The 24,576-nt window shown below is 49.7% G+C and overlaps 8 protein-coding genes and 1 non-coding gene across 9 annotated transcripts; 4 read left to right on the plus strand and 5 right to left on the minus strand.

The window, feature by feature from the left end:
- Positions 1-510: 510 nt before the first annotated feature.
- On the minus strand, positions 511-1,809 carry Z518_07686 (uncharacterized protein; the record flags this gene model as incomplete). The annotated part of the gene is made up of 2 exons (XM_013415815.1): positions 511-1,521; positions 1,576-1,809. The coding sequence occupies 2 exons, from the start codon at positions 1,807-1,809 to the stop codon at positions 511-513; spliced, it is 1,245 nt and encodes a 414-aa protein (XP_013271269.1).
- Positions 1,810-3,786: 1,977 nt separating this feature from the next.
- Z518_07687 (uncharacterized protein) lies at positions 3,787-6,081 on the minus strand (the record flags this gene model as incomplete). The annotated part of the gene is made up of 1 exon (XM_013415816.1): positions 3,787-6,081. One exon carries the CDS (start codon positions 6,079-6,081, stop codon positions 3,787-3,789), a length of 2,295 nt encoding a protein of 764 aa, XP_013271270.1.
- A 344-nt stretch (positions 6,082-6,425) lies between these two features.
- Z518_07688 (uncharacterized protein) lies at positions 6,426-8,135 on the minus strand (the record flags this gene model as incomplete). The annotated part of the gene is made up of 1 exon (XM_013415817.1): positions 6,426-8,135. The coding sequence occupies one exon, from the start codon at positions 8,133-8,135 to the stop codon at positions 6,426-6,428; it is 1,710 nt and encodes a 569-aa protein (XP_013271271.1).
- Positions 8,136-9,397: 1,262 nt separating this feature from the next.
- On the minus strand, positions 9,398-9,537 carry Z518_07689. The gene has a single exon. It is a non-coding gene; the product is annotated as a tRNA-Ile (tRNA).
- Positions 9,538-9,755: 218 nt separating this feature from the next.
- On the plus strand, positions 9,756-13,686 carry Z518_07690 (uncharacterized protein; the record flags this gene model as incomplete). Its single annotated transcript, XM_013415818.1, has 4 exons — positions 9,756-12,371; positions 12,420-12,702; positions 12,768-13,194; positions 13,245-13,686. 4 exons carry the CDS (start codon positions 9,756-9,758, stop codon positions 13,684-13,686), a joined length of 3,768 nt encoding a protein of 1,255 aa, XP_013271272.1.
- Positions 13,687-14,022: 336 nt separating this feature from the next.
- Positions 14,023-15,410, plus strand: Z518_07691 (uncharacterized protein; the record flags this gene model as incomplete). The annotated part of the gene is made up of 6 exons (XM_013415819.1): positions 14,023-14,133; positions 14,268-14,405; positions 14,496-14,591; positions 14,670-14,725; positions 14,806-15,233; positions 15,298-15,410. 6 exons carry the CDS (start codon positions 14,023-14,025, stop codon positions 15,408-15,410), a joined length of 942 nt encoding a protein of 313 aa, XP_013271273.1.
- A 100-nt stretch (positions 15,411-15,510) lies between these two features.
- On the minus strand, positions 15,511-16,296 carry Z518_07692 (ribosome biogenesis protein NSA2; the record flags this gene model as incomplete). Its single annotated transcript, XM_013415820.1, has 1 exon — positions 15,511-16,296. The coding sequence occupies one exon, from the start codon at positions 16,294-16,296 to the stop codon at positions 15,511-15,513; it is 786 nt and encodes a 261-aa protein (XP_013271274.1).
- An 887-nt stretch (positions 16,297-17,183) lies between these two features.
- On the plus strand, positions 17,184-19,823 carry Z518_07693 (uncharacterized protein; the record flags this gene model as incomplete). The annotated part of the gene is made up of 1 exon (XM_013415821.1): positions 17,184-19,823. One exon carries the CDS (start codon positions 17,184-17,186, stop codon positions 19,821-19,823), a length of 2,640 nt encoding a protein of 879 aa, XP_013271275.1.
- Positions 19,824-20,731: 908 nt separating this feature from the next.
- Positions 20,732-24,133, plus strand: Z518_07694 (nitrite reductase [NAD(P)H], large subunit; the record flags this gene model as incomplete). The annotated part of the gene is made up of 2 exons (XM_013415822.1): positions 20,732-20,847; positions 20,899-24,133. 2 exons carry the CDS (start codon positions 20,732-20,734, stop codon positions 24,131-24,133), a joined length of 3,351 nt encoding a protein of 1,116 aa, XP_013271276.1.
- Between the last annotated feature and the right edge of the window lie 443 nt (positions 24,134-24,576).

Below are 24,576 nucleotides of genomic sequence, written 5' to 3' on the forward strand. Positions count from 1 at the left end.
AGTGACCAGAATTGGGAATTTGGATCGGCGAACTTGAATTTTTGAAGAGGGCAAAGGCCGCATATTCTGACGAAAGCCAAAAATCAAGTGAGCACTCTCATTCTTTATTTTAGGGATGGATGGACAAACAGGTAGGCGGAACAGGTGGATGAAGGTCCGCGGGCCTCCAGGTTCGAGGGTCGGGTAGGCTTGTCTCGACTTTCTACGACCCTGTCTGCCAAAGTTTCGGCACAAGTCGGATCAGAAAGTCATCTTTTCAGTACTTTTAAAGGATCATAGAAGTTATATGACTACGGAGTAAGTGGACGAGTCAAGGCACACCCACCCCGGGTCGAACTTATATCGCATATCATGCACGTGCACAAGCTACACCCACGCCGTGGAAAAACTCATCAAGACTAACATGTTCCATGCAATGCTACAAGTCCACGCTCGCAAAACAGAACCAAGGGGATGTGGGATCGTCTTGTCCAATTGTTCATGACCATCCACGTACCAAATATGCCCCCCCTAATCCCCCACACTAACTCCAGCCTTGTCCGCGTCATTTGCACCTGTCTTCTGTGTGTCCGTCCCTTTAGTCACCTCTTCCTCCACTTTATCTGTGCTAGTCACAACTCTGTCCTTTTCTTCTTCTCCCTCGTCCTCATCGTCCTCATTCTTTTCTTCTCTAATACCCAACTTCTTCTTTCCGGCCCCGATGTCCTCGGGGCGGGCTTCACCAATATCACTTCCGCGATGCTGCAGAGGAGATTTTCCTTCTGATGGCGACACAGCTGAACTCTTCTCAGGCTCCGGAGCGGTTGTTGAATCTTCGAGTACAGTCTCGCTCTCCTCTATAGGCGTAGTTTCACTCAGTGGTGTTTTCGCCTTGGCGATGCTGCTTGTCCTTCGTAATGCGAGAAGTTGTTCTTCAGTCGATGTTGAGTCTTCATTAATACCCGATGCTGCGCCACTCTTTGATTCCTCAATCTTGTCTACTGACGTCCTTTTTGCTCCTTCAGCTGCAAGTTGGGCAGGTGTCTTGGTAGCAGTAACTTCGGTGGCAGTATCGGGCGACTCAGCTGCGGCATCTGCACTCAGTCTAGTGACTGCTGGTACAGGCGTTTTATCTGAAGCGCTGGGTTCTTTTACGGGCGCTGCTGTTGCTGCTTTGGCAGCTTGGGCGGCCGTGGCTCTTTTCTGGCCGGCAACGGCGGCTGCTTCGGCACCCAACTGTCTTATGGCGAGATTCATTGGTGATTCAGTGGGCTTTGGTGATCGCGCCTGCTTGCTTTCATAGGCGGGGCTTTCTTGGTCCTTCTCTTTCTCCTTGTCTTTTGGTTCACTGATGGAAATGTGGCGCGTTTCTGATGAGGCACGGGATGGAGGGCTCGATCTCTGGGGAGTGGAAGATGTACTGGGAGCTGGTGGCTCGGGAGCTAGATTCGTGCTTGTAGTTAAGCTGCCAAAATCTTGCGTGGAAGCAATTTGCTCTTTGAGTTCGCCATATTCGTTCCACTCTTCGATCTGTTCAAGGTCCTGGAAAGCGGATTAGCACGAGCAGATACCACCTTTGTACCTCATTCAGCATACACCAATGATTGTTCCATATTTGACCAGACCGGGCAGTTTCCTACCCTTTGATCTCCTCCCCCATAGCATGCGAGCTTTTTCATCCGTTGCACAATCTATTGCTCGGAACGGAATCTTGTTTGCCTTGAGTATTGTTTCTAGTCTCGACGTAGCTGTAATGATGTGAGACGACCCGGCCGTAAGCGAGGTATAGAGGTACAGAGTTGGGTCTGCTGAGTATGATGTAGCCGCCATGGCGGGTTGGCTCGGTAGAATAGGCGTTGAAGGCTATACAGCGTTGTGTATGACTTTCAGGTGGGCTTTGAATGGGCGGCTTGTTTGTAGGTAGATTGTGAGGCCCAACCGCTGACTGACACGGTTTCAATCTCGTGATGAGAAGGGAGAGGTCTGACGAGAGGAAATTGAGGGGTTATGGTCAACGGGAGGTATACGGGACGATTGAGAACTTGGTGCCAACAAGATATATCAAGATAGTGGGTTGTGTGTCAACGGTCGCTACTGCAATTCATCCTACGGGTCAGCCGCGCCTGCTCCGACCTACAGTAGCGCGGAGGTGATGTCATAACGTTGGTGCTCTACTATAGCCAATAATCACGAGCGCGGCCCAACGCGGCCTGTTAACGCTGGGCCTGAGAATTATTTTTGTTGTCTATTGGTACAGAGCGGACCTTACCAACCCACCGATAAACTGACCACGGCGGTTACATGTCCCCCAAATAAAATCTCTTCGCGAATGTGACTAGAGAATGACTCACCACCGCAGCTGATGTCTAAAGCAGCTCAGATATGTACCGAGTGAAGATGGAGAGGCACAGCAGGACCGTCTCAAACCCCTGCATCTGCCATAGCTGGAAAGGACACCCACCTCGAAATCAACGATGCCGAGTTGAATGTGGAAGAAAAATGGCAAGTCGAACACCAGCAGGAATACCAGATCGTATAGGAGGGCACTTTATATTAAGGGATGGAATGCCGGACTATGAATTTCGACGCTTTCTTGCGACATTTGAGTCACCAACTGGTCTACCACTACCATCTTGAAAACGAAGCCTTCCAGTCTCAAAATGCATTCAATACCTAGTCGCACAGGGCTAGGATCGAGAAAAGGTCCTCCAAAAGTGGCAAGTGCCTTATGACAAAAGTCCCCTGGCAAACTTGCGACTGATCATTGACAACGGGCAGAAAGTCGGTCCAAGGGCAATGAATTCAGAGGGACCAACCACCAATGGCGTTACCACTGTCCTCACATCAGACCGTGGCGCTAAGGACCAAAGCATTGGGGCTTTGACGATGATTGCCCGCTGTTTCAATATATACAATAACTGGGCCAGTTGTCACAGACTCTCTTCAAGGTGCGCTCCTCCAAGGTGGCCCAGCAATGTTGGTTCATGTTTGGTTCATCAACCCAAGCTTACACATGGGGCGTTGCAATCAGCCTTGGGGAGCTTGTCAGTGTCTATCCAACTGCAGGAGGGCAGTATCACTTTGCATCGATTCCGGCACTTGAAAGTTGTGGCTATGTCATCTCTTACATCTGATGCCAGAGGACTCACCGCTGGCAATGAGTGGCACGAACGCCGCTTCGCTGTCGTGGTAGATGGAAACATACTGCAAATATACCTGGCCATATCGATGGTTGGGAGCTGTCGTATAAAAATGATGGGGCCTCGGTGCCATGCTGTCAAAGCCACCTGACTGCTAAAGTTCCTGTGGGGAGACACGCCTACGGGCTGTATGGGCTGCATCCAACGATGATGGAGCATAATATCGGTGTATATATGTTGTAAACTATCATCGTTTGTACTTAGGAGCGCTGTTATGAATGAAAGCACTGCAGGCTGATCCGCAGCAGGACCTGGTTTTTCATTTCTTTTCCCCTTTTAACGCTTCATTTTATAATAAAAGGGCCATGTGCGAGGAAAGGTCATCTAATTCTCTGGCTGGTCCACAGAGCTATTCCAAGTCTCATTCGCTGGCTTGTTTTACTCCTCATGATCTCCTGGATTCTGCTCGTCGCCAATCATCCACTCATTCATCATCATTCATTCCCATTGCCCGCGATCAGAACGGACCATTCCTTACCTCTCCATATCCGTCCCTCCCTTGGTATCATGCCAACAGCAGCAGAGTCTCAAGTTTGACAATGGCATTTGAAATAAAGAGGGCCTCCCTAAGTATCGGAGCACCGGCCCTCAGAAAGCTCGTTTCCTATCAACCAAACCCCTCTCCTACTGAGACATTCACCTCTCTTCCCTTCTGCCGGTCAATCTTCGGTCCCAAAACCCCGTGCCGAGAGGAGGTGGCCTCCATTTTCCTCAGGAGGCTACCATCTGTAAACTCACTTGCCGGTTGCAAATCAACCAACGGCTTTCCCTCGATGCCTGGCACGCCACGGCCCGTGCTCGACCCTCCTTGCGATCGACGACTTGCACTACGGGCAAGAAGCCCGGTACCTGTGAAGGGACTAGCGTCCGGATCATCCGGAGTAGCAGTGTTGGCCTGAACAGTTGACTCGAGCATGAATCCGCGCGGGAAGGCGGTAGGGGGAGGACCTGACGGTGGTTGATTGGAAACATGTCGAGGACTCCCCTGGGGTTTGCCGACACCAGCACCGCCACTCTCAGAACTTTGTCTCTCCGAGACGAGATCAAGGAGCGGAGGTCTCGAACCATCGCTTTGTGATGACCGACTGAGACCGAGGAAATCCAATTCTCCTGGCCTTCGAGTTCCTCCTCCACCCTCAAGGCTGGGTCTCGACGGGCCAAAGTCAAGCAGAGGCTTAGAAGAGCCACAGGCATAGGGCAATGGATCTTTCGACTGCGCCGTCCCCGGCATGTTGCTACCACCGGATTGTAGCCCCATACTAAATGCAAGATCGGTCTTGTTTTGTTTTGGTTGACCTTCACCAAGCATATTGACTAGGTACCAGCTCCGCCAGGAATGGACGGCTTGATACCATTTATCGGCGACTGCTTTGTCCTTGGTACAGAAGAAGTGCACGAAATTAGCTCCATCAAGGAACATCGAGGACTTTTCCTGACTTTTCAAGGAAAAGCAGAGTTTTTGGGGAGGTTTGAGTTTCTTCATTTGCTTCTGTGTCGGGGTGTACAAGTCAAAGTCTGATAAGTGGCAGATGTTGGTCGAATCGGTGCCACTTTCATTTTTTGATGTGGTGATTTGGCCGTCCGCTCGTAGTTTCAACAGCCTTTTGTCCCATTTCCTGGGTTTTCGGGAGTGATATATTTGAACGGTGGTCCCGGAGGGTTGTTGAGTGGGTACGTCACCTTCCTGAAGTCCGGGCCAAGCACATTCAGTCGCGGTCATAATGAAGAGATGGTTCTGGTTGTCATTGTCCCAAGAGTTCATCACGTCTCGGATTCGTTCATACCTCCGTAATGGTCTCTCAAGTCCGAGCCGCGAGAATGATTCCAAAAGGACAGCTGTTCGAGGGTCAATCGGCTCTGACATGCTAACCGATGCAGAGTGCAAAATGTCTTTGGTCGTGGTGGAGGGTGTGATGGGGAGAGTGACGAATGCTTCCTTACACTTGACGCCCACATGTCTTTCACCAGCATTGACAGCCGATATTGGAGCGTCAATATTTGGCACGTTTGGCACACTAGAAGGTGGCGTGGCTTTTCGAGCCGTATCCATCCTTTCAAGACTGGTGGTTTTAGCGTGAGTCGTCGGTGGAGGCTGGCGTTGCTCCACGGAAGATGAGGCGCGACGATGATGATTCACAGTCTTTGAAGGAGGGGGTCCCCCAATGACCAGCGTACGTGATTTCGACTTTTTGTAGTCGGGTGGTAGTGGTTGCGCTGTCGCTTCAGCCTCGGTGCCTTTTCTAACGCCACCATGCTCATTATGAGATGCTGCCACCCTGGTTGTCACACCCTTCTTCGTTTCTGCTTCACGCAGGCGAGCTTCCTCGACCAGTTTCTGTTCTCGCTGTTGGTCGCGCAGCTCCTGTTGTTCCCGCCGACGTCTGGCCTCTTGCCTGCGCAAAGCCTCTAGACGATCTGCTTTGCCTTCTAGAATCAGTCGCGCCTCTTCTCGGGCAGCCTCAGAGGACTTTCGAAGATCGTCGGTCTGCGGTGATTCCAGACTCGAGGTATGCTTGTGTGAATTGTCTCGACCTCGAGTCTCTCTGGCGCGTGGTCGCTGTCCATATTCGATATTAATTCTCCGACCATCGTTGTTGCGATTTCTGAGTCGCTGATCACTCGGTTGGGCCTCATCAAGATCCGTGGACCGTAGAGCTGTAGTCTGACCACGTTGGTGAATAGTCTCCGGTATTTTTGGGGGCAAAGATGCTTCAGTCGCAGGTGGGAGCCTGCGATGATACCTCGAGGGAAGTCTCGTTAAGGAAGTTTGTGAGGGTTGGGGGAGAGGGGGGGGACTTTCAGGCGTAGGCTCTTTGACAGCATTCTTGCGAACCGATCTGTAGCGCAAGAATTTCTGCTGTTGTGCGGGCTGTATTGGTTGTGTTTGGGAGTGGCTGTTCATCACGAAACTTGTCGCAAAGAGCAAAGCAAACAGACTTGAATCATGATTGAGGATAACAGCTAGATTCTCACGGATGTTGAACGGAAGAAAGGTGTCGCGTGTTGCTGTTTGTTATGCGAAGCGAAGCGAGTCGGTACTCCTTGTCAGATGGGGAGGTTGTTTGTTCATCAATTGACAGGGGTCGGCCAACTACTGCTAGAACCTAATACGACCTGCGGTTGCATTTTGAAGTTGAAGCATTCTCCCGCTAAAAACCCGGCCCCGTTAATTCTCTGCAAGGTACAATATCATCCAGCACTAAGGTTTCGTCTTCATCAGCCAAAATGTTCCGTGTATCCGCCCCTCTAACGGTAGAGGACCGCGAATGCTCCAATTCCCTCACTCCTAGTCACGGAATTGATTGCCGACTCCCCAGCCACTATGCACCACCTTCCGCATGGACTCCAGTCAACTGCTCTGGCATTGAAGAAGGCCATGTTTTTAAATTGCAGTTCCGCCAAAGAAACCTTCGAATGGGGTTTGAGAGGAGCATGCGGATCGTGAATAGGATATCTTTCGCGGTCTCGAAATGGAAGCAGAGAGGTCTCGCCTAGATCAGATATCTCGCCGGCTACCAAAGTGGCGCTGGTGGCCTCCGTAGCACTGGTCGTCTCAGTAGCTGTACTAGCATCGGTGGCCGGGGTCGCCTCGGTGGAACTTTGTCGAGGCCGGGCTCCTGAACTAAGGTTCGACGTCGAGGACATGGGAGATTCCATTTCCCGCAATCTTGAGGGGGTCCTGCTCATACGAGTCAATCGCTCCGACGGCTTGACAGGCCGTGCAATACCTCTCATTTTTCTTCTCGCTGTTAGTAAAGTCCTCCCTTCAGCAAGCCCGCCGGCGTGTCCTACTGTGAGTCGTTCAAGATCCCAGAAGCGAAGCTCTGATTTTGCGTTGGCAAACGCCAGGACGGGATGAAGGTCGGGAAAATCAGGTGATGGCGACAGCAAGCCAAATCGAAGGTAGAATTGTTCAGTATGGGATGTCTCAAATTCAAGGAGTCGGTCATACAAAGGTGCTTCTTTGTATTCCGGGCGCACCTCCACACTCGTGATGCCCCTATCCGTGCAGGTTGCTCTGCGTATGAAGCCATTGCGAGTGTCGAGAAAGTCTTGGAGTTTAGGCGCCGTAGTGGAATCAGGTGGAGGCTGCTCGGAGTCGAATCCAGTGATCCTCCACAGAACAATTTTGTCTTCATTCGCAGCCTTGGAGATGATCAAATCACCAAAGAATCTTGCACAGTCAACAAAATTGGAATGTACAGATGCACTGGTGAAGTGGGGAAAATAAATGGTCAGGACATCATTGGAGCTCCGTTTTCTGTATCTGGGAGAAATATCTCGCCAGAAAGTTGAATCCTCTGAAAGATCCGGGATCGTCCAGACACAAATTCTTTGGTCGTGACCGCCAGTCACGAGGTATCGCCCGCTCGGATGCCATGATACAGTCAACACGCCTTCAGTATGTCCTGTCGCTTGGCCACAGATGATGATTGTCGGTGATTCATAGCGATTGGCGTGTCGTCGCAAATCCCAGATGCGAAGGCTCTTATCCATCGACGCGGTAGCAACAATCCACGGCATGAAAGGGTGAGTAGCGATATCATTGATAGTACCGTGCCCATGTCCGGTCAAGGTGTTGAACAGATCTCCCTCCAGGGCATCTAGGATTTTCAACTGGCCGGAGCCTCCAGCCACGGCCAACAATGGTCTCTCCTGGTCGATGTAGCACCACGAACATGAATTCAGACCTGGAGAATTCGGATCCCTCGCTTCCTGTGCATCCACCAGCTCGTGAATCATCGTGACGACAGCACTGCTCTGGGCAGATAAGCGACCAATCAAGACCTTTTTCTGGCCGACCACGGCGAAGACGGGTTCATCGTCTTCAGGCCTGGAGTAAGGGTAGAATTTGACATCATAGAATGCAAACCGATCGACCTCTATGGCGGATCTGAACTTGAACTTTAGTTTGGGGAGAATAAAAGATTCTCTTGACACAAACTGGGAGGTCATCCTGGCGGTTGTTGTTGGTTATAGTAACTTCAAGAATTGTTTGTCCAGCCAGGCGGGGAACAAGAAATAGACCAGAAGATGAAGGGCCAGTCTCAATGCCCACTCTCATGTTGTCACTTCGCGTAGTCTTCCAGTAAGCTGCGATCAACTCAGAGGAAAAGGGGCCGTCGGTTGTGTGTGGTGTGGGAATATGAGTCCATCCCTTTCCATCTCTGGTAGTGAGACACCGTGATTGAATTTCTCAGTCAAAAGTCCCTGCTGAGGACTTAGATTTTGGCTAGCAAGAGTGATCCATGGATTCCACGTTCGCAGAGGATGGTTTTCGGTTGAATATAGAACGATGAAGATGGGTTGTCGCCTGCGTAGTTGAAACTGAGCTCTTGGCGAATAAAGACCAAAGCTCAGAGTTCACGTGCGACTCACCCAGGTCGTGCCGCTTTTAAAACCACACACCCTCCCTCTCACCTTCGCACTCACCCTTCATCCTGAACTTCAGCAAGAGGATCTAACTCCCACCTCCCTCCTGAATGAAGTACAAAACTCCCCCCTCCAGCTCTCGCGGGCTACGAGCTTCCCTCCTCCAGAATGCGGCTCCCTCAAACAGCGGTCCTACTATTATCGTCACTATAGCATCAACCAAGCAGACACCAGCTAACGCACTTGCAACCAAGGAGAGCAAACAGTAGAACATGTTCTACAGAAATGCAGAAAGTTGATGACGGAACTGACAGGAAATGCGAGCGTGCAGCAGACCAATACTCCACCTTAGAGGGCTGCCCAATAACCGCCATTCGAGGGTTTAGAATGATGTTGAAGACTGAAAACTCGGAACCAGTCCTCAACACCGATTCTAAGGACGCTTATGGATTTCCATGACACCACAGCACAGTAGACCAGACAGATGTGGGTTTCTGTCAAGATTAAAGAAACCCCTCCCTGTTCAAGAGCCGACAGTGACAACGAGCAGTTCGTCTAGCGGGTGGCAACGCAACGGAAGAACAGCTAGAAGAACGGCCTGGATAGGTCAAATGGGTGGGAAGGGCAAGTTTATATAGTACTCAGTTTGATGCGAAGTCCTGGGGTTGCCAGGCCGACAGCCTCTAGCCTAGCGGGTGCCCCAAGACATTGCGGCTGAACACATGTTCAAGCCTAGGACGGCGTCTCTCACGGGCGCCAAATTTGGCCTTACAGGGGGCCCGTTTTGGACTTACATGACCCTCCCCACCCTCATTATTAGGGGGAAAAAAAAAAAAAAAAAAAAAGGCCCAATCCAGGGTTCGAACCTGGGACCTCTCGCATTTTGCTTAGAGTAAGCCCTACTATTTAGGTGTGAGTCGTGCACAAAGGCGGTAGAAATGATTTGATACATACAGCGAGAATCATACCACTAGACCAATTGAGCAATTTTTTATTCAAAAGAGAACAATAAAATAAATAACCTACAATTCTGATGCGGAAAATAGAAGAGCGTCAAGTGGCAAGATACGCTAACACTAGCGTCGGATATTGCTTTATGTACGGGGTTTATGATGTTCCAACAACTTTGCGCGATAACACCATGGAGATTCAATTAAATCAATTCTAAGAGACATCCTACCTCACAGGCTGGGCGCGGTCATCATGGCGATCCTTCGGCCCCAAGAACGAAGTCCCGCACAGATTAAACAAGACCTGGAACGAGAGTTCTTGTTCCCTCCCACCACGTTTAGCCCAGACTGGTTAAACAAATTGCAGCAAAGATGGGACTATCAATCACCAGACTACACCGCACTCTGTCAACTGGCCCCTCCACAGACACGAACAATCACCCGTTTCACCCGGGAAGGACTTGAGGGCAGAGTGTCTGGTTACAAGCAGGTCACGGTGCCTGCGTCTAGTGCAACAGCGAAGAATTCTACCTCACTTCTCCGGAGACCAGCAAACCGTGCAGACTTCGTCCGCGGTGCTGCAGGCTTCCTCCCCTTTGCTCCTGGTGGACTAGACGACGTCGATGTAATTCAGGCTTATGAGGACCAGAGTAGGATTAAGGAAGAGAACCGAAAACCCAAGAAATCCAGTGGACTCGACCGAATCATCAATTTTGGTGCCAAAAATGGGTTGCTGGAAGTCCCACCGGGATTCGAGAGAGGAATGAGGTTTCTAGACGAGAAAACCAAAGGAGCTCAGGAAGATGCCGAAGAGGTTCAAGAGACATTGGAAGAAGACGACGAAGATGCCGACCCTACCGTCGAAGATGATCAGCCTAAGGGAGAAAGATTACCCCCAATGGAGAATGGTGCTCTGGACAGCGGGGAAGATGATGAAGATACTGACCTGGATGATCTGTTACCAGTTGAATTTCCTTCGCTCGAACCGCACGGCGAACTGGCTTCTTCTTCCACCAAGAAACCTGGCAGAGAATGGGCTCATGTAGTCGACATAAACAAAGGCATTTCAAATTTCTACGAACTCGTCCCCGAAATGGCTCGGTCCTGGCCCTTCGAACTCGATACCTTCCAAAAAGAGGCTGTTTATCATCTGGAGTCCGGTGACTCTGTGTTCGTGGCAGCGCACACCTCCGCCGGAAAGACTGTCGTCGCAGAGTATGCCATTGCACTGGCTGCCAAACGTATGACGAAGGCAATCTACACATCCCCCATCAAAGCACTTTCCAATCAGAAATTCCGCGACTTCAAGAACGTTTTCCAGGATGTCGGCATATTGACGGGCGATGTACAAATCAACCCGGAGGCTAGTTGTCTCATCATGACCACGGAAATCTTGAGAAGTATGCTCTATCGTGGTGCAGATCTCATTCGAGATGTCGAGTTTGTGATTTTCGACGAAGTGCATTATGTCAATGACCTTGAACGAGGCGTTGTTTGGGAAGAAGTGATCATCATGTTACCTGATCATGTCAAACTCATCCTTCTGTCAGCGACAGTCCCCAACACTTACGAATTTGCCTCTTGGATAGGCCGCACCAAAAGGAAGGATATCTATGTCATCTCCACACCGAAGAGACCTGTCCCATTAGAGCATTACCTTTGGGCAGGCAAGGAAATGCACAAGATTGTCGATTCCGAGAAGAGATTCCTTGCCAAAGGTTGGAAGGCTGCAAATGATATTCTCTCAGGGCTTGACAAAGTCAAGGAACAGAAGGCTATCGAAGCGGCTCAAACTCAGGCTCGTGGAGGAGCACCTCCGAGAGGACCTCGGGGCCAACAACAGCGTGGAGGACCGAGTGGTCAAAGAGGCAGTCCGCAACGTGGACGAGGTCAAGTAGCCAACCGTGGTCAAGGCAATATTGCACGTACTGGTCGTGGAGGTGGCAGAACGACGGCAGCTCAAGATCGAAACATCTGGGTTCATCTTGTACAGCATTTACGCAAGGAGAATCTTCTTCCCGCCTGTATTTTTGTTTTCTCGAAGAAGCGATGTGAAGAGAATGCGGATTCTCTCTCAAATCAGGACTTCTGCACGGCGACCGAGAAGAGTGCAATTCACATGACCATTGAGAAATCTATCGCCAGACTCAAACCGGAAGACCGGATACTGCCACAAATTAGACGTTTGCGAGAGATGTTGTGCCGAGGTATTGCTGTCCACCATGGAGGTCTCTTGCCTATTGTCAAGGAAATCGTTGAGATACTATTCGCGAAGACGTTGGTCAAAGTCTTGTTTGCTACGGAGACCTTTGCCATGGGCTTGAATCTTCCCACGCGGACAGTAGTCTTTTCTGGTTACCGCAAGCATGACGGACGCGATTTTCGAAATTTGCTCCCTGGAGAATACACACAGATGGCCGGTCGTGCAGGCCGTCGAGGTCTTGATACTGTTGGGACAGTCATCATTGTCACCCCCGGCAAAACCGAAGCTCCTCCTGCGCAAGAATTGACCCAGATGATTACCGGACCAGCTACCAAACTTCGCAGCCAATTCAGATTGCACTACAATATGATCTTGAACCTCATGCGAGTCGAGGCGTTGAAGATTGAGGAAATGATCAAGCGCAGCTTTTCCGAGAATGCTACCCAGGCCCTTTTACCACAGCATGAAAAGCAAGTTGCACTATCCCAAGCAAATCTGGATAAGATCAAACGGGAACCCTGTGACATTTGTGACATTGACCTAGAAGCCTGTCATGATGCAGCAATGGAGTTTGAAAAACTTACGAAGGAGCTCTATATCAATTTGTTGTCGTCGCCAGTAGGGCGCCGTCTATGGACGGCTCGGAGACTTATAGTGTACAAAAGGGTAAGAGGCTTTCTTCGCTACCCCTATCTTTCTCACTTAACATTCTAGGATGGCATGCGCATGGTCGGGGTGCTACTCGAGGATGGACCTAGGCGCGGAGGCCCAAACCCTCATTTCCAAGTCCTCGAAATATCCGATGTCGATGCGAAACGATCAGCAAGAGATTTGCTTCCATACCTCCCATGTATGCGGATGAAGTTTGCCCCGTTACCCGATCAAGCTTCCCGAGTGAACAGTTCTGTTACCCAGGTTTTACTGGACGATGTGGAATGTGTCACTCAAACAGTTGTCAAGGTCAGAGGCCCTCATTGGTACATCAAAATCACGAAAGGTATCGTAATCACTTACATATCTCTAACTAGGTCGATATTCGAGGATTGCTGAGATCGGGGCTAGTTCAAAAACAATTTGCTGAAGAAGAATTTGTCAATGTGTATTCATCGTGGATCTCCACCGCCTGGAACGAGCAGGAATGGGGCAAAGTTCATGAATTACGTGTTCGAGAATTGCTGGCTGAGAGGCGCAATGTGGCACAAATTGTTCAGAATGCAAAGTGCCTGAAGTGTCCGAATTTCCTGAAGCATTACGGCATGCAGCACGACGAATGGTTGATCAAGGAGAACATCCAAGCGCTAAAGTTGCTCATGTCCGACCAGAACTTGGCCTTGTTACCGGACTACCAACAGAGAACCGAAGTCCTGAAAGATCTCGGATTCATCGACGAACAGTCTCGAGTCCAACTCAAGGGCAAGGTTGCTTGTGAAATTCATTCCGCTGACGAACTTGTCCTCACCGAACTTATCCTCGAAAACATTTTTGCATCGTAAGTAGCGATACGACCTCCAAACCAGGCTTGCTAACCCAGGCTTTTAGGCTTGAGCCGGAAGAAATCGTCGCACTCCTTTCCGCGTTCGTATTCCAAGAGAAAACCGACAGTGAGCCCCAGCTCAGTGAGCGCCTGAAACGCGGCAAGGACGCCATCATCGACATCTCGGAGAGAGTCAACCAATACCAGATCCTGCACCAGGTGATTTTGTCATCTGACGACGCCAATGATTTCGTCTCGCGCCCAAGATTCGGGCTGGTGGAAGTTGTCTACGAATGGGCCAGGGGAATGTCGTTTAACCGCATCACCGATCTCACCGATGTGATGGAGGGGACGATTGTGCGCGTGGTAACTAGGCTGGATGAGACATGTAGAGAGGTCATGAGTGCAGCGAGACTCATTGGTGATCCAGGCTTGTATCAGAAAATGGATAAAGCGAGAGAGCTGATTAGACGAGATGTGGTGTTTACGGCCAGTTTGTACATGTGAGTCAAATGCGCCATGGCTTTGAATCAGGTTATCGGACATGGCTTCATTCAAGCGGCTGTTGCGCTATTGTCAGAGGACTGCCAGCCCATGGCACAAGGGCTATAACATGTACTCCAGAAAATATCATGTCCAAAACGTGCCTAGCAAACTTCCTACGGGTTGGTCATATAGTGACACATATTCCCCCACTTTTGCCCGTCTTATTCACGGGACAATTTCCCATCGCATCGACAGTCTACAATTCCGATCCAGATTCGTTCCTTTGAAATCATCATATCCTTTTCACCCTCGAGAACCTTGCAGTGTGATCGCTAGCTCTACACTCATTGAAGCGTCATGGCAACTTCAACCCTCTCCACCTCAGACGATTTGCTGCTTTGTATGGGCTGCGGCGCCCAGTACGACGTCAGTGAACAAACCGGCAAAGACGAATGTCGAATTTGCGATGTACGTTATTAGTGCTTGGCCAAATTCTCTCATCCTCGACACTTCCTTCTTTCTCCTGCCAAATCACTTGCCTCTTTTTTTGTGTATGTATCCATTGACCTTGTGCATCCGCTGACTTTGGGCTGTTGACACAGGATCCGCGACAGTTCATCCCCGAGGAAGGATACTCATTCACGACGTTGGCAAAGCTCAAACGCAGTGGAAAATATAAGAATGTCTTTGAGCAGTGTAAGTATAATGAGAATGTGCTTGAGATTTGGACAGAGCCAAAGGTATGAACCGCTCGATTGTATATTCAATCCGCGCGAGAGAAAGGGAGTGCAAGAACGGAAGGTAACACCTTTGCGCGGCGCAATGTATAGTTCGGAATCGGCCAGCGGGCATGTCTAATCCAGACGCCGCATGGGAATGTGCTTTGGGATTTAATTGCGTTTTTGGATCAGGAGAGTGTGGATAAGGTAAGACGACCCCCCAAAAAAGCAGCATGGTTCGACGCGCTGGATCTGGTGATGCTGAGAAAGGGGGAAAACAAACAGATCACGAAACTTGGCGGGTTGAAGTTCATCATCATTTCTCATCCGCATTTCTACACGTGAGTCGTTTTCCTCCCTCTACCTTTCCCCCTTTCATTTCGGTTTTGGTAGGAACTGCTTTGTTAACAATATTCCGTAGGACGTGGGCGGATTGGTCTGCCACATTCAAATGCCCCGTCTACATGACTGAAGTAGACTCTGTGTGGGCCAATAGGAAAGACTCTTCATCTGCAACATTGAAGTTGTTGAAGGACCCATACACAGAACTTCTCCCAGGTCTCACCGCTGCTATTTGTGGAGGGCACTTCCCTGGGAGCATGGTGTTGCATTCTGCCGTCCCCAATACTCCCATTCCGACGCTTTTCGTGGCTGATACGATTTTCGCCGTGGCTTCTTCGCATAATCCAGACCCTGGGAAGAGGAAAGACACCATCTCGTATCAGTTTTTGTGGAGTATTCCGAATTTCATCCCTTTGCCGCCCGATACGGTCATGCAAATTTGGAAAGCGCTGAAGCCGTTTGATTTCAAGGCCACTTATGGGGTGATGGCTAAAGTGACCAATGTTTGTAAGTGTTCACGACGACAAACTCCTTGCAGAAGTTCGATTTTCTGACGTGTGTGTCCTCTTAGTTGAGAAACCTGGCCAGACATTAAGTCTCAAGGGAAGAGTCCTTCAAAGCGCCAAGATTGCTGTTAAGGCGATGGGATATTCTGACCACGGCATTTTTACGGAAGAATTGTGAGTCAAATATATCCCTGGTGCAGACGACTTGACCAGGGCTCGTTGCAAGTTCTTGGTTTCGGAGGGTGTATTTTGCCAACGAAGGAAACGTCGATGCTCTCTCAGACTAAGAGGACCGCATTCAAACATCCATCCCGGCTCGGATCGTTCGTAACTTGGGCATATTTACCCCAGACTACTTTTCCACCGGTAGTCACAAGGCCTAGTTCTGAAACGTTGACTTCGATAACGGTGCCTTTGGTCAACACTCCCAATTGTGTGTAGAGTGGATTTTGAGGGTTTTTCTTGACGCTGATAATGGGTAGTTGAACGGTAACGCCCAACTCGGGATGGGTCACATTGGCTTTCTTATACCGTAGACCCATGGGTCTGATGAAACGTTCATATTTGACTGGTCGTCTGGTGAAATCAGGACCGACAAATGTGGGTTGTGTAATCATTCTCTTCCAGCTTTTCTTGGCCGTTTTCTTGCCGGTCTTGACAACCTTGAACATTTCTTCCTCGCTTATTCCCTTGACCTTCGGTAGGGGTACGGAAAATTTTGCTGCCTTCTCTGCTCTTTTGTTCTTAATTGCGCTCGAAAGTGCCTTTGCCTTGTTGGCCTGTGATCGGTCAAGTAGATAACTGGGTAGAGGAGTCGAGGATGGTTCGCTGGGTGCGGCGGATTTGACATCTCGTTCTTCTTGAGCCTTGATGGCTTTCTTCATCTGAATCTTCTCGGCATGCCGTTTCTTCTGGTGCAATTTGGCCCGTAATCCTCGAAGATTCTGGGCCTTTTCGGACTGGGCATGACCTTCTCTCGCCTCTCTTTTTCGAACGCGTTCATCGTGGTCGAGGCGTTTGCCATGCTGCTTCTGCCAGCGTTCAATGTACTCGTTTTGAGGCATAGTGTTTTAGTGCCTGACCCTGTCGGCTATACCAATGAGGATGTTAAGTTGGATCAGGACCTAAGTCCTTTGAAGGTCAAAAAAAGTTTGGCGGTGTTACAAAAACTCTGGGCCGCAGTCACGTGTGCCAAGATATATTCGCACCGGGCCAACACCCTCAGCCATGTGCGCACGACATTGAACAGCCACTCCGTAATAGATACTATCTCACCCAATTCTCGTTCCAGACACAGAAAAGTGACACATTTACCAGAAATTATTATCGGAAGGACAAGCTTCGTGGGAGAAGTTTTCGCCAAGACGATGTTGCTTGAAGAGCTCGGGATCGAGAATTTTAGCCGGGCGTTGTTGACGAAACAATGCATAATCCACGATCCAGTAAACCTCTTCTCACTATCGGCACGTAGCCCACCGAGGCTCCTCCGGATCGAGCCTCCAACTGTTGGACGGAAGCCCTGAGATGAAGTACGCGGTGGCAGTACTCGTAACGCTATTACCACAAGACGGGGCTAGCCTTATCAAGAAAGGTCAAAGATAAGCGGAGGATTGAATATTTCCTCGCATCGAAAGTCCAGTCATTTTGGCAACAGCCCCGCGGACCTTCATAGGTTGGTTGTCTCGATCTAGACGCACCCTTTGGTCTTGACAATATCGGATGAACGAACTCACAAATAATGTAGCGTCATCGTCTACGTGCACCTAATGGACGCCCACAGCATCACAGGCTACTTTCTGTAAGTGGCCGCTGTTGCCGTGCCTTTGCGTTTCTTGTCTCTCCTTTTTACTCTTCGTTTCACCAATTGATTCTCTTCAAATCCCCATGTTGGTCATGGAAGACTGGACTCTCTGACAGAATCGATAACACGTTTTCGACTTATTACTCTAATATGGGAGAGCCTAAAACAGACCTCCAGGTAGCTCCTGAGGGAACTGCAAAAGCAGAGACTTCGGAGTCCAAGGACATTCTCCCACCGTCACCGCCTCCCACAGATGTTTCAGACCAGGATAATGAACATGTGGAAATTCCGTTTCCACCTCCAACGACGATGCCTACTGGGACGCTAGAGATTGACTTGAAGACTCCGGATAGCCATGTACCACGGGATCCAAGACTGATACGACTGACCGGTGTTCATCCTTTCAACGTTGAAGCACCATTGACTGAACTTTTCAATGAAGGTTTCCTTACCAGTCCAGAGTTATTTTACGTTCGAAATCACGGAGCTGTGCCGCAGGTTAACAATGAGGATATTATCGGTTGGGAATTTACAGTTGAAGGAATGGTCGAGAACCCTATGACAATGTCACTGAAACAATTGATGACCGAGTACGAGCAAGTGACTTGCCCCATAACCTTGGTATGTGCGGGCAATCGACGGAAAGAACAAAACATGGTACGGAAAAGCAAGGGATTTTCTTGGGGAGCGGGTGGACTTTCAACTGCTCTTTTCACTGGCGTTATCATGTCTGATGTGATTAAGAGAGCGAAACCTAAGAGAAAAGCGAAATACCTCTGCATGGAAGGGGCCGATAAGCTACCCCATGGACACTACGGTACATCTGTGAAGCTAAATTGGGTCATGGATCCTAATCGTGGCTTTATGCTTGCTTACAAGATGAATGGTGAGATGCTGAGGCCGGATCATGGCAAACCCTTACGGGCTGTTGTCCCGGGGCAAATTGGTGGGCGTTCAGTCAAGTGGCTGAAGAAGCTGATCGTCACCGAGGGACCAAGCGACAACTGGTATCATATATATGACAATCGAGTCCTACCTACCATGGTGTCTCCCGAGGAATCCGCAAATAACCCCAAGTGGTGGACAGACGAAAGATATGCAATTTATGACCTCAGCCCCAATTCCGCCATCTGCTATCCTCAACATGACGAACAACTCTGCCTCACGGGTGCCCCTAGTACCTATCGCGCAAGGGGATACGCATACAGTGGAGGGGGCCGTCGCATAACGCGGGTTGAGATATCCTTGGACCAAGGCAAATTGTGGAGACTGGCCAACATTGACTACATCGAGGACCGATATCGCCAAGTGGAAAGAGATTTATTTGGCGGTCGACTTGATATGTCCTGGCGCGAGACGTGCTTCTGTTGGTGCTTCTGGTCAATCGATCTGCCAACGAGTGATGTCGCTGCTGCGAAAGATATCTTTGTCCGAGCAATGGACGAAAGCATGAATGTACAACCTAGGGACATGTACTGGTCGGTTCTCGGTATGATGAACAATCCCTGGTTTCGTGTCACGATTACAGTGGAGGGTGACTATCTTCGCTTTGAACACCCTACACAACCTGCTCTCATATCTGGTGGTTGGATGGAAAGGGTCAAAAAGGCCGGGGGAAACCTTGCCAATGGATTCTGGGGCGGAAAGCGGGAAGGCGAAGACAAGGTAATACCTGATGAGGAGCAGGCTAAAGAGATCTCCATGGTAAAGGAGGGCTTGAAGAAGTCCATTACGATCGACGAACTGAGAGAACATGACACCGAAAAGCAGCCCTGGTTTGTCGTCCATGGCGAGGTATACGACGGCACAGCGTTCCTCGATGAACATCCGGGGGGTGCGCAAAGCATCATTTCGGCAGCGGGAACTGACAGTACGGATGAGTTTATGGCGATCCACAGCGAAACAGCCAAGGCAATGATGCCAAAATACCACATTGGCTCCTTGGATGAAACGGCTAAGAGCGCCTTAACCGAAGGCGAGACCGAAGCCAACCAGTCTGCCATTCCTACGGAGATATTCCTCAATCCCAAGGTATGGAAGAAAGCCGTCCTCCATGGCAAGAAGACTGTGTCGTGGGATACACGCATCTTTACGTATAAGCTGGACAACCCAGAGCAACGACTTGGATTACCCATTGGGCAACATTTGATGGTGAGGCTTAGAGATCCTGCGACGCGCGAAGCCATCATTCGGAGCTATACGCCGATTTCAGAGATCAGTGATCAAGGATATGTGGAAATGCTTGTCAAGGTGTACTTTGCCAATTCTGCCGGGAAAGGAGGAAAGATGTCTCAAGCCATGGATGCCCTGCCAATTGGGCACTTTATTGAAATGAAGGGCCCCGTTGGCAGGTTCGAGTATCTCGGAAATGGCCACTGTCTGATTCAGAACAAGCCGAGATTGGTCAAATCGTTTGTGATGATATGCGGTGGAAGTGGCATTACCCCCATCTATCAAGTTTTCCGAGCAGTCATTCGAAACCCTGATGACAAGACGAACTGCATCATCTTTGACGGCAACCGACTCTTTGAGGATATCCTCTGTAAGGAAGAGCTCGATGCGCTGCTAAAAGGCAGGGAAGATAGAGGCAAGATTCTCTACACTCTTACGAAGGCCCCAGAAGACTGGACAGGCTTGCGGGGACGAATTACCGGTAAGTTGGTCCAGGACCACTGTATCAGGACAGAGGACACGTTGGTGTTGATCTGCGGGCCGGAGGCGATGGAGAAAACGATGCACACGGCTCTACTTGAGCAGGGATGGACTGACGACCAATTGATGTTCTTTTGATTTGGTGTTTCACGATGGGAATATAGATAGATGCATGGCCGAACGGCGTTGTGCTGAACGCCTGGACGGATGGTCCGGCAGGTGGTTTGCCACTGGACTGTGTTACATTGGACTTTCTATTACTTATGGTGATCTCCTTGGAGATGCCAACATGCATATATTTATTCCCAATGCCGACCTTACCATATGAATACATATCACGTGGCATGGTAAATTGTGGGCTGTGACAATACGTGACGACCTCGCCAGCAAATACGGGAGAATTTTTGCCTGGGATCCAGCCACTGGCCAAGGCAAGTGTAACCTCCGTGGATTGTTATCGCCAACCCCTGTTTCAACCACTCACACTCAACTCTTTCTCATCTGGACTGTTCTTATCTCGGAGAAAAGACACCCTTTCCCTCGCTGCTCCACATTCGATCGAATCTCAGACCGTGGAGAAAGCGATCTTCAAATGTTCGACACAGCTCTTCGATTGCGCGACTGACGATAGATCAATAACAATGTGATATTAGCCATTGGATTTTCCTCTGTAGGGGACTACGAAATTGAGTTCAATTGCCTTCCTTGGCTGGTCACCTGCAAGCCATGATACTTGAGCCTTGCTGATAAGCGAATGATTTCATGCTGTTGGCTGGTTTTGTGATGCTTCAATCCCGCGGATTCATGCTGTGCAAATGTGGCGTCAGTCTTTGGGCGTCTTTGGGTGCATGAAATTCCATCCGCTGATCTATAGTCTGTTGTTTCGAAATTAATTTATTTTGCTACCGCTGTTCTGAATCTCTGATTAATCCACACTGCACCGTGTAACCCTCAATGTGTTGCCTTTATAACGCGGTTTTAGCGACTGGAGACAACTAATCCTGAACAGAGATATCAAGATGTCTTGGTCGACATCGTCTCCGGACATGGCTATCAGCCGGGCTCCATCAGGAGCGGAAGTCAATGGAAACATTCCAACAGCGGAAGGAGAGAGAAAGAAAGTCGTTGTCGTCGGTTTGGGAATGGTTGGCATAGCATTTGTGTAAGTTAGGTAAATAGCCTTCAAGATCTGGCTGACCAGTCATTCGTTCAGGGAAAAAATGTTAAAACTGGATGCGAAACGCATGGAGTACGACGTCGTTGTGATCGGCGAAGAGCCGCACCTGGCATACAATCGTGTCGGGTTGACAAGCTTCTTCCAACACAGACAAGTCGAATCTCTCTATTTGAACCCAGAGTCTTGGTATAAAAGCCATCCGTCCAGTTCTTTTAGCTATCACCTGAACACACTGGTCACGGAAATCAAGCCAAACGAAAAAGTGGTCCTTACGTCCAAAGGAGAGATCGTGTTCTACGACATTCTCGTGCTTGCAACGGGCTCTGATGCCGTTCTTCCAAGACATACCCCAGGCCACGATGCCCAGGGTGTGTTCGTCTACCGGACCATCGAGGATCTGCAAAAACTGATCGCATTCTCTTCCACGGTCAAGGGAACCACAGGATGTGTCGTGGGCGGTGGCCTTCTAGGTCTGGAGGCTGCCAAAGCAATGATGGATCTGGAAGAATTCAAACAAGTCAAACTCATCGAACGAAACAGATGGGTGTTATCTCGGCAACTGGACGCAGATGCAGGCGGCATGGTTGTTGAACTCGTCCGCAACCTTGGCTTAGACGTGATGCTCAGCAAGCGTGTCGGTCAGATCTTGACAGACGAAAACAATGCTGTCAAAGGGATTGTGTTTGAAGATGGTGAGCAGATGGACTGCTCCTGCGTCATGTTTGCCATCGGAATCAAAGCCCGAGATGAATTAGCCAGGAAAGCTGGTCTCAAATGCGCTGATCGAGGAGGGGGCATTACAATCGACAACAATCTCAGGACCAGCGATCCAAACATATACGCCATTGGTGAATGTGCCAGCTGGGAGAACCAGACGTTTGGCCTCATTGCACCGGGTGTCGAACAAGCAGATGTACTATCATTCAATCTCACTCAAGCCAAAGTGCATAGTCCTCGGACCTTCAAGCGACCGGATCTGAGCACCAAGCTGAAGTTGTTGGGTGTCGAAGTTGCCAGTTTTGGAGACTTCTTTGCTGACAGAGATGGACCGAAAGATCTCCCGAAGAGACACATTAGGCAAGAAGAGAAAAAGCCAGTTGGAGGTCATGACAAGGTCAAAGATCTGACCGACGGTCCGCCGCCGCCAGCAGTCAAAGCGCTGACCTACCGGGATCCTTTCCAAGCCGTCTATAAGAAGTATCTGTTTACCATGGACGGCAAATACTTGCTAGGCGGAATGATGATTGGTGACACTAAAGACTACGTCAAGCTGGTCCCGATGGTCAAGAATAAGAAGGCTCTTGAGGTCCCCCCGTCACAGTTCATCATTGGCGCGTCTAAAGACGGCGACGATAACGCAGACGATCTCACGGACGATACCCAAATTTGTTCATGCCACAACGTGAGCAAAGGTGACATCGTCGCAGCTGTCAAAGATGGTAGCTGCAAATCGGTCGGTGACGTTAAATCATGCACCAAGGCGGGAACAGGTTGCGGCGGTTGCATGCCGCTCGTTCAATCGATCTTCAACACGACTATGAAAGAGATGGGCAATGAAGTTTTGAACCATCTCTGCCCTCATATCCCGTATTCGCGGGCCGATCTATACAACATTATCTACGTCAAGAAATTAAAGGATTTTGGGCAGGTCATGCGCGATGTGGGCAAGGATCCAAGCAGCCTTGGGTGTGAAGTTTGCAAACCAGCCATTGCATCCATCCTCGCTGGAATGTTCAACAAGCACGTTATGGAGAAACCCCACCATGGCTTGCAGGACACCAATGATCGATATCTTGGAAATATTCAACGCAACGGGACCTTTTCTGTTATTCCGCGAGTCGCTGGCGGTGAGATCACTCCGGACAAACTGATTGTGATCGGCCAAGTGGCGAAAAAGTATGGCTTATATACCAAGATCACGGGTGGCCAACGTATCGACATGTTTGGAGCCAAGAAGCAAGACCTACTTGACATCTGGACCGAGCTCGTTGCTGCCGGTCTTGAATCAGGCCACGCCTATGCCAAATCCCTCAGAACCGTCAAGTCATGTGTGGGTACGACGTGGTGTCGATTTGGCATTGGCGACTCTGTTGGCCTGGCGATCCGACTAGAGGAAAGATACAAGTCCATTCGGTCACCGCATAAGATGAAAGGAGGTGTCTCAGGATGTGTTCGCGAATGCGCTGAAGCTCAAAACAAGGACTTTGGTTGCATCGCCACCGAAAAAGGCTTCAACATCTTCGTTGGAGGCAATGGTGGAGCAACTCCAAGGCATTCAGAACTCCTGGCTAAAGACGTACCTCCCGATGATGTGATCCCCATTCTTGATCGATATCTGATGTTCTACATTCGCACGGCGGATAAACTCCAAAGAACGGCAAGGTGGATTGAGCAACTGCCTGGCGGCATCAAATACCTTCGGGAAGTGATTCTCGAGGACAAGCTTGGAATTTGTGCGGAACTGGAAAAGCAAATGCAGGAACTTGTGGGGACATTCTTCTGTGAATGGACGGAGACCATCAATGATCCCGAGAAGCGCAAGGCTTTCCAACAATTTGCCAATTCGACCGACAATCGAGAGCCGGCAGTGGAGAAGGTTGAAGAAAGAGGTCAATCAAGACCTGCATATTGGGCGAAAGAACCCGTATCTGATGATTTCAAGGGTACGAAATGGACCAGCCTCACCTGGCAGCCCATTGTTGAGGCGTACAAGTTCCAGGATGTTGATACTGGATCTTCACAGACTGTCATCCGAGGAGACACTCAACTGGCCATCTTCAAATTGAAGGGCAAGTACTATGCCAGTCAGCAAATGTGTCCTCACCGGAGAACTTTTGGACTCTCTGATGGTTTAGTTGGCGAGACCACTTCGCCAGATTGTCAAGGCAGCAAACTTTACATCAGCTGCCCGTACCATAAGAGGAATTTCCAGCTGAATGGTGAGGTCGATTTCGACAAGAAGGACGCCGGCGCAGGCTCTTGCTCCAACGATAGCAGCATGTCGATCGCTACGTTCCCGGCTGAAGAGCGAGATGATGGTTGGGTATATCTCAAGCTTCCTCCAGTTCAAGAACTGGACCGTGTGCTGGGGACCAGTAAATGGATCGTCAAGAAGGACGAGGGTCCCAAACCGTTTGAAAGTCTCGATAAGAAATTCGGACTTAACAAAGGACTGCGTCCTGCCAGGACGGCTGGAGCGATGTCGGGGACGGGCAATGTGAATGCATCGAGGCCAGTGGGAGTTGCGGCGCAGAGGAGAATTGATTGGTAATTTTGTCGGCAGGATGTACGTACCAGGATCATCGCATAGCCACAGCAGAATACGGTGATTCTTCCGTGGTGTGAGATCTATTTATGATTAGTGACGATTTGATGGTTGATAGACTGACAGTATGGAGTGACCACTGCGACATATGGCTTACCTTTTCTTTGGCCGGTGTTTCTGCCACCTGTCTTATACAAAGAACCAATCGCCAATTGGCAACATGTATGAGTGGAATGGTAATACCCGTACTCCGTATGTGTCTCCGAGACATAAATTAATGACTCTTATGCCCTAATTGGCTGCGGAGGGAGATGTGGCTAGTTTGTTTTTCAGCATTTCAATCACGTACCCGTCCTCGCCCTTCTTTTGTTCATCTTTGATTCTCTACATCCCTCTCCCTTAAATCAACATTTTTCTCTCTGTGGTATGTAGTTCCGACAAGACCAGCA

The sequence above is a fragment of the Rhinocladiella mackenziei genome, assembly GCF_000835555.1.
Source record: "Rhinocladiella mackenziei CBS 650.93 unplaced genomic scaffold supercont1.5, whole genome shotgun sequence".
Classification (NCBI taxonomy): Eukaryota; Fungi; Ascomycota; class Eurotiomycetes; order Chaetothyriales; family Herpotrichiellaceae; genus Rhinocladiella; species Rhinocladiella mackenziei.